This window comes from Staurois parvus, unplaced genomic scaffold (genome assembly GCF_062004578.1).
Source record: "Staurois parvus isolate SC_StPar_1 unplaced genomic scaffold, SC_StPar_1.0 ptg000020l, whole genome shotgun sequence".
In the NCBI taxonomy this organism is placed as follows: domain Eukaryota; kingdom Metazoa; phylum Chordata; class Amphibia; order Anura; family Ranidae; genus Staurois; species Staurois parvus.
The window spans coordinates 10,084,605-10,099,445 of NW_028317816.1; the positions used below are offsets into that span (position 1 = coordinate 10,084,605).

General features: G+C 39.8%; 1 protein-coding gene across 2 annotated transcripts in view; it reads right to left on the minus strand.

Moving 5' to 3' along the window:
• Positions 1 to 14,841, minus strand: part of TPK1 (thiamin pyrophosphokinase 1) — a 667,330-nt gene that overhangs the window by 368,065 nt on the left and 284,424 nt on the right. For both annotated transcript variants that reach the window (XM_089687337.1, XM_089687330.1), the window contains exon 6: positions 12,091 to 12,186. In XM_089687337.1, coding sequence (XP_089543463.1) covers positions 12,091 to 12,186 — 96 coding nt within the window. The remainder of the gene's footprint in view (positions 1 to 12,090; positions 12,187 to 14,841) is intronic.

Consider the following 14,841-nt stretch of genomic DNA (forward strand, 5'->3'; position numbering starts at 1 on the left):
AACTGCTGCACATCTGTGTTGCATGGAGTCAACCAACTTCTGGCACCTGTGAACAGGTATTCCAGCCCAGGATGATTGGACTACATTCCACAGTTCTTCTCTATTTCTTAATTTGCCTCAGAAACTGCATTTTTGATGTCACCCCACAAGTTTTCTATTGGGTTAAGATCTGGGGATTGGGCTGGCCACTCCATAACGTCAATCTTGTTGGTCTGGAACCAAGATGTTGTATGTTTACTGGTGTGTTTGGAGTCGTCTTGTTGGAACACCTATTTCAAGGGCATTTCCTCTTCAGCATAAGGCAGCATGACCTCTTCAAGTATTCTGATGTATTCAAACTGATCCATGATCCCTGGTATGCGATAAATAGGCCCAACACCGTAGTAGGAGAAACATCCCCATATCATGATGCTTGCGCAACCATGCTTCACTGTCTTCACAGTGTACTGTGGCTTGAATTCAGTGTTTGGGGGTCGTCTGACAAACTGTCTCCGGCCACTAGACCCAAAAAGTGCAATCTTACTTTCATCAGTCTACAAAATGTTGTGCCATTTCTCTTTAGGCCAGTCAATGTGCTCTTTGGCAAATTGTAACCTCTTCAGCACGTCTTTTTTTGAACAGCGGAACTTTTTGCAGGGGCTTCTTGCAGATAGCTTGGCTTCACATAGGCGTCTTCTAATTGTAACAGTACTCACAGGTAACTTTAGACTTTCTTTGATCTTCCTGGAGCTGATTATTGGCTGAGTCCTTGCCATTTTGGCTATTCTTCTATCCATTCGAATGGTAGTTTTTCTTTCTTCCACATCTTTCAGGTTTTGGTTGCCATTTTAAAGCATTTGCGATCATTTTAGCTGAGCAGCCTATCATTTTCTGCACTTCTTTATATGTTTTCCCCTCTCCAATCAACTTTTTAAGCAAGGTACGCTGTTCTTCTGAACAATGTTTGGAACGACCCATTTTCCTCAGAATTTCAGAGAGAAATTCACTGTAACCAGCATGTACAACATTTGCTGCCTTCCTTCCTTAAATAAGGGCAATAATTGCCACCTGTTTTTCAAAGAATGAATGACCTCACTAATAGAACTCCACACTGCTATTATTTTGAACATGCCCCTTTCAATTAGTGATTCAATTACACAGAATCAGCAGCATGCATGTCATGACTGTTGGGTCTGTTGGATTTCTATTACTCTACTACACCTGCTAGTAAATTATTTGCCATGTAGAAATATCATTTCTACCAAAGTGATTGATCAGGTTAGTGATGTCTGACTGCAATTATTTTGAACACAACTGTATGAAGATCAAATCTCTTTTTCTCCAGACGTAAAAAGTGAGCCTTGTCCTCTGTAATGACCTAAAATCAAACAGCTCAACACCAAGTTCACTGTATGGAACATCTATATATTTATACATGTTGATCATATCCCCTTTAGTCTTGTCTTCCCAATAGAGAATACATTAATTTCAGCTAATCTTTCCCCATTGCTGAGCTCTTACAAGTTTGGTTGCCCTTTTCTGTACTCTCTAGTTCACCAATACCCTTTTTGTGAACTGTGTCCAAAACTGAACTGCATACTCCAGATGATCTCTCCTTCTCTGGGTTCTATACCACTTTTGATACAAGTGAGGACTGTATCAAAGGTGGGAAGGGTTTTAGGCATATTGGTCTCCAGAGATCTACCAACAGACAATTATAAAAGGTTTTTCCCAGGGTCCATGGATTGTTCAATATCAATCCACAACAAACTGGATGTAGGTCGAAACCAGTGTTTGAGCTTGGTCTAAGCAGACTGAGATTCCCTGAAAAGGTTTGTACAGGGAGCTCAGAGAGTTTAAGTATTTAGAAGGTATATGGGTTGGTAAGGTCATAAAAAGGCACAGAATCTGAGGCAGTGAGAGAATTTTAAAGGAAGCTAAACTTCCATAACTACGAGGGGTTGAGCAACATCTTTCGACAGATTCTCAATGAGCGGTTTATAGCGCAGGTCTCTGCTAACAAACTTGTGTTGGGAATTAAAGTAATACCTAAATATGGGACACCTTTATAATTCCAAGTATAAAGAAGGGAGTATTGTAAATGATGTCTAGAAAGTTGGTTTATTCCTAGATCAAGGATTTAAAATATTTGGCAAGCGAGCGCTCAACTTAAATCAGCTGCTGGCATAAAGCATGAACCCCTGTATCCTCAAATGAACTAATAACAAAATGCAGCGCTAAATATTTAGAAAGTGACAAGTGCATAAAAATTAGGCGCAAATAAATTCGCTAAATAGTGTAAAACAAGTGTCATCAGTGAGTGACGAGAAAAAAAGTGAATGGACAATACATAATTGAACTGAATCATGTAAAGTGATATATATCAGATAGTGAATGTAAAAACACAGAAGTATATAACTGCAATGAATATTATGACAATTGGAGATATAATACAATAAATTAGATGTCTTGAGATAAAAGCAGCCCAAGAAAGTGATGCATCAAATATCCGTGCTTGTGACTTCCGTGATAAGGGATTGAAGTATGTTTGTACTCACCGGAAGCACAATATTAATGCGCATGTAATAAAAGTATCCGGGAAACACTGGTGGTAATCAGGGTTCTGGCAGGGACAAGGGGCTCCACTGGTACACACAGGAAAGGCACTCCAGACCTCACAGACTGGACCCTCACAGAATACAGGGACAGCTCCTTCTATGCATCTCCACCAGGAAATCGATTGTCAAAATGATACTACTCCACCTTAATTGGCTCATAAACAAGCCACCAAACATTAGTAGTGAATTTCAGGGGTTCGTAGTAAAATGTAAGCTTACATAGTAGTATTCAGCAGTAAAATCAGCAGTAAAGATGGCCGCCGGCCTACCATGTGGCCTCGGCGGCGTGATGTCAGCGCCTTGCCGGCTCCTCGCTGACGTGTTTCGTGTGAGAGCACTTTGTCAAAGGGATCAAAGATTAGTGACTTGGAAAAGTGTACTTTATAGTGCGACGAGGTACTAAAAGCGATAAACGTTTGGCAGACTTACAGAAGAGAAGGAACAGGGTTGGTCAACAGGAGAATGTCATCTGAAAAGAGCTGAATTTTATGTGATCTCTGATGAAAAGTGAAAGCAAAGATGTTGGGGTTGGATCTTATAGCCTCTGCTGAGAGCTCAATAAATAAACTAAAATTAGAGGGTGAGAGTGGGCACCCCTGTACGGTGCCATTAGAAATAGTAAATTAATTTGATAACAAAGCTAATGGACAAGAGCACAAGGCCAAAATAACAGTGAAAATGTGTCCAGTAAATCTAGATTGAGCAAGCTCTTGAGACATACTGTATATGACCAATGAATACAACTGAATGCCTTTTCTATGTCAATAAAAAGAAACAGAGAAGGTAATCCAGTACTTTCAGCAAAATGTATCACATTTAATATTTTTCTTTTAACATCTGAAGTTTTCCTACTTCGAGTAAAACCTGCATGGTTTGGTTTGATTATGACAGGAATATCGAGGAGATGGGTGGCTTTGACCTTTGCGTAGATTTTAATGACTATATTCAATAATTATATAGGATGGAAATATTGGAAGGGTGTTGGTTTCTTGGCAGGTTTTAGGATAGTTATTATGAAGGCCTTTAAGATTTCTGGAGGAAAGGATGATGTGAGGGCTGCTTTAGAATAAAGATCATTGAGCAAGGGGACTGTATGTATTTTCTTAAACATCTTATAGTACTCACTGGTGAACCCATGAGAGCCAGGAGATTTTGTTATTAGGTAACAAATTTACAGCTTTGAGTAATTGAGTTGATCATCTGCGAGTTCAGGTACATGCCGTTTGGCTACAAAACTGGATATGGATATTGGAATAAAAAAGTATCCAATGTGTGATTCCGATGCAGATAATACTATTAGGAGTATTAGCGGGGTTAGCTATTAGGGGGTAAAAGAGCTTGAATAAAACAGCTCCAGTCACTGGGAGAATGCTCAAGTATAAATGTGGAAAATTATTTTTTGAAAACCTGCAGTCAGGTGGTTCTTTAAGGAGCCTTTTTACTTTTCTTCTTATGAATAACTATGTGCCAGTCTGATGACACAGCCATAGCTATAACTCACTCCTAAACCCTGTATTCTCAGTGTAATGGACTCCGGAACCCTGCACTCTGTACATAGCACACTCCTGAACGCTGAAATTCTAAGTGTAACATACTCCTGAACCCTGCATGCTGAGCAGAACGCACCCCTGAGCCCTGCATTCTGAGCAGAACGCAGTCCTGGACTTGGCACTCTGTACATAACACACTGCTAAACCCTGCATTCTGTGCATAACACATTCCTGGACCCTGCATTTTTAGTGTTAATGCACTCCCTGAACCCTGCACTCTCTAAATAGCACATTCCTGACCCCTGCATTCTGTGCATAATGCACTCCTGAACCATGCACTCTCCGCAAAGCACACTCAAGAGCCCTAAATTCTGAGCATAACACACTCCTGAACCTTGCTTTCTGGCATAATGTATTCCTGAATCCTACATTCTGAGCATAACACACTTCTTAACCCTGCATTTTGAACATAATGCCCTCTTGAACCCTGCATTTTGTGTGTAATGTACTCCTGAGTATAATGCGTTCCTGAACTCTTCACTCTGTAAACAGTGCACTGCTAAACCCTGCATTCTGAGTGTAATGCACTCCCAAACCCTGCATTCTGAGCATAATGCACTCCCAAACCCTGCATTCTGTACGCAGCACACTCCTGAACCCTGCATTCTGTACGCAGCACACTCCTGAACCCTGCACTTGTGTTATGCACTCCTAGTTTTATTTACTCACCCTATGGTGTAAAGGGGGGGGGGGGGGGGAGGGCACTGGGCAGTAAAAGTTGGAATTCCTGTACCTATTCTCTGATAAAAATAAAGCCCTGGTCCAAATTCACCATGATCTGGTGTCCTTGTAGAAGGGAGGTCCAGTGCTGTAGAAAAAATCTGATGGATTTCAATTCTAGAATGCTGATGAGTAGTTTCAACAAGACTGCCAATTGCCAGCTGAAAAAAAAATCAGTACCAGGATCATGGTTACAGCCACAGCCATGCTCCTGGTATAACCAGTGGCTGACAGGACATTTTAATATGTATATCAATCAGCACGTCCGGCTGGATCAAGTGGTTAATCCTTATGCTGCAAGCATTATTAAATAGATAGGAATCTATATTATAGTTACTTGTTTTATTTATTTAACATTTTTTCAGCTGATTGCTGGTTTCTGGCATAGGCTGAATGTCATACATCCCAGGAGTCTTCATGAGAATTTTTTCCTTTCATCTGGAGAAAGGTTTTCTCTGCTAAGCACACCCTCCTGTCAGCATGCCTGAGCTAAATGCATGTGGATTCCAGGAAGTAAATTCTACATGAATTATCTTCCCTTGCACAAGGTGCACATGGCTATAAATGCTAGGGGGTGTTATACAAAGTGATTTCTCAAAAAATAAAGCATGGAGACATGGAGGGATGAGTTTGTTGGCATGAATGTAAGACAATTCTGCCCACTCACTTATACACACCTTCCCCGCATTCCCCTGCCACTGGCATGTCTGTGGAAAGATTGTTCATAGACTAGGTTATACATGCATGACAGCCACCATCTAATATTCACTACCAGTTTTACTTTCAGCCCATCTGCAGCCCCCCATTTAAAAACAAAAAAATACTTTAGTTTGAACTGTTGCTGTGTATTTAGAGAATTATGTTGCCCCGTGCAAGCCTTAAAGACTACAATTCATGCTGCGCATAAAAAAACAAATAAACAAAAAAACAAACAAACTGCATTTTATTGGACAAAAAGAAGACACATGGGGGTTTATTTACTAAACCTGGAGAGTGCAAAGTCAGGCTCACTTTTGCATAGAAACCAATCAGCTTCTAACCTCAGCTTGTTCAATTAAGCTTTGGCAATGAAACCTGGAAGCTGATTGGTTTCTATGCAGAAGTGAGCCTGACTTCGCACTCTCCAGGTTTAGTAAATAAACCCCAGTGTCTCTAATAGGAAATAACATTGCCAAGGAAACAGATCTAAAATATCTTTATAAATTACAGAAAAAGGAATACAAATTGTTACTTTTGTTTATGCATCATGTGAAACAAAAAAAGGAAGAATGTTTGCCTCGATTTATACAGACAGGACATGCCAGGATATAAATACAAAAAGACAATCCTCTGAAAAAATAAATCACATTTTACAGCTTCTCACAGAGATGCTGAAATGAATATATAACAAAGAAATGACCATGGGAAATACAATGGACTAATTGAATAAATATATACAGCTGGTTGAAAATAAAAGAAAAGGAACAAACTAGACTATAAACGATCATCATGCTAAGCAAATTTAGGACTCAATAATATTTTAAATAAAACACAAAATATCAGGAAAACAAGGCACCAAGCATTATATACTGTATATTATACATATATTTTACTACTATAATATACTGTAATAATTAAACAAAGGACTAAGAAGCCATTTAGGACACCATGTATGAAAGTGTTAGGTTTTGCCTGATTTTTTGACCTCATGAAAGAAAAAAATGTTGACATTCAAAGTGCAGCAAAAAAGCCCATACAGCTTGGAGGGAAGTCGAACACATAATCATGATCTAACTTCCTTCAAGGCAGCAAAACTCCTGAGTTCAGCAAAGGGCTTCATAAAATCGCAAGTTCTTAAAATGTATCTAAACCCAAAAGCAAAAATGTAATATACTGCAGCTTACCAATCCTTAAAGTGGAGGATGCTACAAGGATGCAGAAAAACACAGAAAGGAACAATTTCATGAAATTGTTCACAAATACACAAAAGGATCATTAAAGTGGTTGTAAACCCCAAACCCCATAACATAATTATTTTGCACAGTTTAGTAGATAATGTTGTTATAATCTAATTCACATTCTGTATACCTCACAAAAAGTCTTCCTCATTTGGTTGTAGCCCTCAGAAATCTGCTGATCTGTGGGTGTGGCAAAGCACCAAAGTTTGGGGAGGCGGAGACCTAACATCACACTATTCCCCTCCCACCTAATCACAGAGAGGCTCTCTCTCGGGGGCGGGGCCACCCTTTTTATCATGGTGTTGTTTTTCTTTTAAATCAGGAGAGCAGAGAAGATTACAGATGAGAGGTTGTACTTCTTTGAAGATTTGGGATGTGTGCCCTTGTTCTTCATTAGATTTAGTGTTCGGTTTGTGTTTGTATTTGACTTTACAGGTTTACAACCACTTTAACCACATGCCACCCAGCCACTGTATAAATACGGCGGCAGGGCGGCATGGCTGGGCAAAAGCACATTTTAAAACGTGCGTTTTGTAAACAGGTAGAGGGTGCGTGCAAGGCGCGCCACCGCCCTACCTGGCCCACCAATCACAGCCGCAGATGTCAGTCGCCGGGTCACAGCCGGTCGTTACCGGCTATGTCCCGGCGATCGGCGGCAATCGCTGACAGAGAGCACAGCTGCAGTAGCTGTGCTGTCTGTCAGTTCCCTGTCAGCTCCAGGACACGCTGATCGGGACAGAAGAGTTTCTCTCTCCCGATCAGCGGTGTTCCCTGCAGTACACACCCCCGCCCCCTAGTAAAACACTCCCCTCACACAGTTAACCCTTTTCCTGAAAAATAAACTTAACCCCTTCCTCCCCAGTGCTATTAGTACAGTGTCAGTGTTTTTTTTTTTTGCACTGATCACTGTATTGGTGTCACTGGGGATGTCTGTGACCCCAAGTCAGTACCCCCCAATGTCAGAATGTCCGCCGCAGTCCCGCCATAAGTCGCTGATCGCTGCCATAAGTCGCTGATCGCCGCCATTATTAGTATAAAAAAAAACTAAAAATCCCAGTATCTTTCCCGCCATTTGTAAACGCTATAACTTTCACGTAAACCAATTAATTTATACGGTTTTGTTTTTTTTGTTTTTTTTTAGCAAAGACATGTTGCAGAATGCATTTTGGCAGAAATTTGATTTTTACATTTTTTTTTACTGGACATGTTTTATAGCAAAAAGTCCAAAATATTGTTTTTTTTCCTCAAAATTGTCAGCTTTTTTTTTTATAGCGCAAAAAATAAAAACCGCACAGGCAATCAAATACCACCGAAAGAAAGCTCAATTTGTGGGAAAAAAAAGGATGTAAATTTCATTTATGTACCATATTGCATGACCACGCAATTGTCCGTTAAACTAGTGCAGCGCTGTATAGCAAAAAAATGGCGTAAATTGCAGTATCTATATCATAGTTTGTAGACGCTATAACTTCTACACAAAGCAATCAATATACACTTATTGGGATTTTTTTTTACCAAAAACATGTAGCAGAATACATTTTGGCCTAAATTTATAACCAACTTTGAGTTTACTATATATTTTTTATAGCTGAAAGTAAAATATATTGTTTTTCTTCAAAATTTTTGGCCTTTTTTTGTTTATAGCGTGAAAAATTAAAAGCGCACAGGTGATCAAATACCACCGAAAGAAAGCTCTATTTGTGTGAAAAAGGGACGTAAATTTTGTTTGGGTGCAGCATTGCATGACCGCGCAATTATCAGTTGAATTAGTGCAGCGCCGAGTAGCAAAAAGAGACCTGGTCATTAAGGGGGGTAAATCCTCTGGAGGTCAAGTGGTTAAGTAGTGTATGTGTGTGGATTACTTTGGAACATAAGGATATTGTTTAGTGCCAATTTAAGTGTGGTGGTTGCATTAGATTTTTTGTTCCTTTATTGTCACCTGATGATCCCAGCCAGTACCACAATTCCTGTCCTAAGGTGGCTCTACTATTGAGAAGCAACAGAGGCACCTTTGGACAGCAGCTTTGTCAGTCAGAGAAGAGTGTAGTGTTAGCCAGCAGATTTTGATGGACTGGACTAACAAACTGAAGCTGAGCTCCAACTAACACTTTATAGGCATTTACAGCAGCAGTTTTCTTTTTTCTTTTAGGTTAAAGGTTTTACATAAATTATTAAAAGCTGATCACTGTAAGCACCCCTGTCAGGGGTAAGTGGTTTGTCTTAACCCTCTAACTGCCAGCCTGGTCTATTACAAGATTTGAAGAATAACAGATTTACTATCCAGGTCTCCAGATGCAAATAAAGGCTTCATTCACAAGGGCATTAGTCCTGCATGCAGGTTCCTGCTGACAGAAAAAATGGATCAGTTTAGTTGACGCATTTAGATGCACTTGCATCCAAAGCGTTTAAATATGTGTACACGTATCACGTCCGGCTGGACCTGCTGGACTGTACACCTTGTCAGATGTGTTTACATGCACGAGCGCTTTAAAAACATTGCATTTTCACAGGCAGGTACACAACTCTGCTCCATTTCTGAATTTCTGCACATGTCTGAATAGCCACATTAATAAGTATGGTGTTTATAGAGATACATACAAAACACATATCTGAATGCTGCATTTTTAACAGCTGTGTGATTGGACACAGAAGGGAAAAAAAAGTGAACTAATGCAGACACCACAATTAAGGATTGGTAAGCTGCAATATATTAATGTTTTGATTTTGGAATTGGATACGCTCCAATAGTTTATGTCAAGAAAGAGGATGGGGGAGAGAACAATACTGATTTCAGGGGGGAATATTAGTGATCAGGATATGCTTTCCGCTCAGCTGTCCCTATCCAAAGTGTCTGCACAGTGCCACTGGAGAGAACTCTTAGAATGTTATCTGATTGAACAACATGTCTATAGGTAGATACAGACATTACCGAGCAGGAATCATCTGTTTTGCTGAGATGAGATGACTCCACTTAAAGGGTATTAAACGCTATTAAAAAAAACAAACAAACATGTCATACTTACCTGCTCTGTGCAATGCTTTTGCACAGAGCAGCCCCGATACTCCTCGGGTCTTCCACCAGAGTTCCTGGCTCCTCCTCTTTTGCAAGTACCCTAATAGCAAGTCACTTGTTGGCACTCATGCGAGCTTGCTCCTAAGCCCCCCCCTTTCTCCCTCACTCACAGGCTGTGATTGACAGTAGTGGGATCCAATGCTTTCACCTGGATTGAGATCAGGCTCAGGTATTAGGTGGGGCTGCGGGGGGAGGTGCATACTGAAAGTTTTCACCTTCATGCATAGAATGCATGAAGGTAAAAACTTTCAACCTTTAGAACCACTTTAACTACTCTCTGCTGACTGGTTTCAGCCAAACCACACAGATATTGAAGACCACTAAAGGTTTTTACCAATAATAAGAAAAAGCAAAACGGTTAAATCAACAATAAAAAATTAAATGGGTTAAATTGATAGCAGAATATGGAGCCAACACTTACTTAAATATGTATAAAACTGCCTATCTATAAAATCTGGTCATAGCAACACATATGCAAGTATCAGGGGCGGACTGACCATTTGGAAACTCGGGCACTGCCCGAGGGCCCGGGGTCAGTAGGGGACCCCATGAGATGCCCCTGGTACCTTTTTCATAGGCATTTTTTGAGTTTGGGCAAGGACACAGGGGCCCCATGATACCCTATTGCCCGGGGGCCCCATGGGTTGTCAGTCTGCCCCTGGCAAGTATTTTACACTGTTGCAATTAAAGTAGTATACAACCAATTTGGCTCAATTAGATATAATGGATTTATACAGTATATCTACCATCTTATAGAGAGCATGTTACCACCACTCAAAATACATGAAATGGGGTTAAATTACTAAAAGGCAAATAATTTCCTGAATTTGTTTGTGAGCAAATTCACTACCTTTTTGTTGGTGGGTAACCCCTTGAGTGTTTTACAAGGGTAGGATTTTGCAAAGATTACAATTATTGGCTTAAATAATCTGTTTCTTCTGTCTTTTACAACTTGCACAGTTGACATCACGAATCTGATGCAAGCCAAGCATATTCTATAAGTTTACTGCTTACAATTCTGAGAAGTCTCTGAGATGGTTACACAACTAGGTTAAAACAGATTCCAACAGTCTTGCACTGCTAGGTGCACGCCTTCCAAAATAAGTCAATATTTCTTGTTTTGGAACAACTGATTTTTAACTCTTCATAGCTGTTTTTTCCACTTATTAATGCTTCCCAGATATTTTGTTTTTCTCATTTACTATCTACTGTTCTTACTTGTCATGTCAGTAAAAACACACCAAACTGTTTAAGTGCCCCGGTTAACATTATTGGGTTGATTTGCTAAAGGTAAATAGGCTGTTGACTGTGCACAAGAATTTTCACTTTGCAAGAGAATTTTCCCTTAGCTTACAGAAGTATGTTATGCTCTGTTAATATCACCCAACCATATATCAGGAAAAATACTGTTTCCTTCTTTCTTCTAGGCACGTAATTGAGTATTATTTGCAAAGTAAATTTTCACCACTTCCACTAGGGAATATTCTACCTGTCTGTTGGTTAATATGAGAGAGAAATGTGGATGCTCTGCATATATAAACCACTACTTTAGCATTTATATATTGATTTGTTGTACATTAGCCAGATATTTTACTTTTTGAAGGTGGTGCAAAAAAACATTCACCACCCAGTGCATAGAAATATGATGCATTGTTTCATAAATGTAATACACCATTTTCGCTCTGACTGCATGCATAGTCATTTCTCTGTAATTAAGTCCGCTACAAAAGGAAACGTATGAATGAATCAGAATTTATTAATAAGATACTCATAAGCCCCAGAGAAAATACGTAGCAAGCTAGATACCTTTATTTCATCTGATGTCTGTCTGTATAGACATGTAAGGTATCACACTATATAAATGCATCAGCCTTGTAACACAATAACACATTTTCTTTTCACTGGCAGTAGACAACTATGGACATATGTTTCTTACCTGCTTTCTTGACATTGTCACTGTTGGCTTCCTTTAGCTATCTCTTCTAGTAATTATCCTCATTACAACCGGAATTTCACGTGAATATGTCAAAGTCTCATTTATCACACAATCATGTACCATGGAAATCAAGTACGTAACATTTACTGTAAAAACCTGACTTTATTATAAAATGATCTTCCCAGGGGTTGACATGTAAACTGTGAAAAAAAAAACTATTGCTCATTGTCAGATTTGGCAGTTCATTAAGCAGCCAGGAAGAATATTTTTTAATTACCTGAAGATTGTTTTTCCGAATTTTATCTTGTAGGATTGAAAGGCACTTTGTGAAGTCAGTAAAGTCTTGATCTGGTGTTTCAATCAGTTCACATCCCTAGAAGAAAAAGAAAATATAATAAGATATTTTCAAACAAAACAATTGTTGTAGTATGTATGAATCTGCTTATTTTGTGTTGACAACCTGGAGTAGGGAGTGAAAGCTTCAAGCCCTTGTTAAATGGTACCATACTTTTTGATTCTGCAAATTAGGTAAGTATTTTAAAGATTAAAGGCTTTGTAAATATTCCTACCTCTACCTATTGTTTTGCACCTACATAGGATGTGAATTGATTGTATATTTGTATGATGTTATTTGTTGCCCATACAGGTATGTGACATGCCTTTGCATAGATTAATACCTGAACTCTGTCTGTAGTGTGAGACCTGACACTTCCTGTGAAGAAACTACACATGCCACAATCACTGGATCTCTCAGTATGGGGCTGGTGCTGGGGAGTACACAGTAATTAAATCTGACACAGGTACAAGCAGGAAGAGCATTTACAGTCACACAGAGAGCTAAATTAAACAGTTAAGAGATGATGTGTTTCATCACATTAACATTCCCACATCTGCATTGGATTCTAAATGACCGGAAATAGGAAGTTGTCCTGTCCCCTTGGCACAGGGAACCAGTTTGCTGAGGTGCTACAAGGACATAGGGGCATTGGTCAGCCATGATACTACAAACTGTGGCCACAACATGTGAGAGTATCCATCATTACAAGGGAAAGCAAACAAACAGCACAGGGAATAAAACAACACTAATACCTAATAAAAACAACAAAAACATTAGAAAGTGTACAATGTCTTTAAAGTGTGTATAGGGGTTGGGTTAAGGTCCAATGTTAAATTAGGAATTTAGAGAACAGTGCACTAAGTTAAGTTTTAGTGTTCCAGGTAATTTTAGGGGTAAAGCGAGGTTAGGTTAAGGTCAGGTAAGGGAAGTCCTTATCTCCTTTTTGTGATAAAGAGGTGGTTTAGAAATGACTGCATATGTTAAATAAACGTTGGAGATGGATACAACTCTTGACACTTAGTGGTTTATTTACTAAAGCTAGAGAGTGCAAAAATCAGGCTCACTTCTACCTAGAAACCAATCAGCTTCTAACTTCAGCTTGTTCAGTTAAGCTTTGGCAATAAAACCTGGAAGCTGATTGGTTCCTATGCAGAAGTCATCCTGATTTTTGCACTCTCTAGCTTTAGTAAATAAACCCCTTATTGTCAAAGTTTCTAACCACGTGGGTGCATGGCCCCAAATGCACACTGTCTGCACTGGGGGCCATGCACCTTTACCCATATGGCTGTCAAACTGGGAGCAGTGGTTGTGTCCTTGCAGCTTCTGCATCCCAATTGCCATGAATGGGACTGCCTTCATGGAGATGCGTGAAACACCTGTGCATCCCCATGTGAGAAAACACAGTCCTCGCACAGGACTGGGACTGCATACCCAACATATGCAGTCATTTCTAAACTGGACACAAAATGGAAAGTGCAGCACTATAGAAGAAAAAAACACAACAAATAAATTGTCCTTTTGAAAGTGATAAATGTCCGATATAGCCGTATCAAATGAAATGAGTGGTCCAGAGAAAACAACTTCAAACAGCTCTGATGTCATCCAATATCCCAATACGAAAGGAATAGATAGATTGCCCACTTACCAGAAGTGCAATCTTAAAGCACGTGTAAAGATCATATTTAGCCGGGGTCCTGTATGGATACTGCCTGGAAATACACTGATGGCTCCTCACTGCTATGGGGGTACCGGTCTGGTCAGATCACATAGCTCCTCAGATCCACACACAGTGTATTTTTGTAATTTCAGCGTAATATCTAAATTTGACTTTTCAGCTTCCTGTAGATCTGTCTGAGAACAACGGCCAATACCAGCCACAGGAGTCTGCCCGAGACTGCGCAGCGCGTTCCCCACAAAGGCAGTCATTTCTAAACCACCTGCTAAGTAAACTTTGCTGATGGATACAACTCTAGCCACTTTTTTCCCCAACGTTCATAATCCTACAAATGGAATACAGGTTATCAGTTATGATAAGATATTGGACATATACTCCCAGAATTCACTGTATGCTGGTTAAGGCCTCGTTCACACGGGTGTATTAAAGCATTTGCCTGTGCAATGACCATGTTTGCCCATGAAGGGATGCACAGGTGTTTTGCGCATCCCCATGCTGGCAGTCCCATTCATGTCAATTGGGATGCAGCAGGTGCACGGACACACCATGGCCCCCAATGCAGACAGTGTACTTTTGGGGCCATGCACCCACACAGTTATAAACTTTGGCAAAAGTGTGTCAACAGTTGTATCCATCTACAATGTTCATTTAACATATGCAGTCATTTCTAAAACACCAGCTCACCACAAAAAAGGAGATAATTCATTTTTCTTAAGTGTGTTCAGAGAGGACAGACGTTAGCCCACACTATGATTGCCTGTTGCTACCTTAAGCTACCAGTGGAACAATTTCCTAAATATGATATTCTAATGTCATAACAGTGGGAATACGTTGCTGTCTGACCTCAAGAAAAATAGTTTAATAATATTGTTTATAGTCTAGTCAAATAAGATCGATGGCCAATGATGGCACCCAACCAACACGAAGGCTTAGAAGGCAGGAGTATTAAGGCTCAGTGAAACTTTACTATATCTGATCTCCCACAGTACACACAACATGAAAATGCAATTATTTTA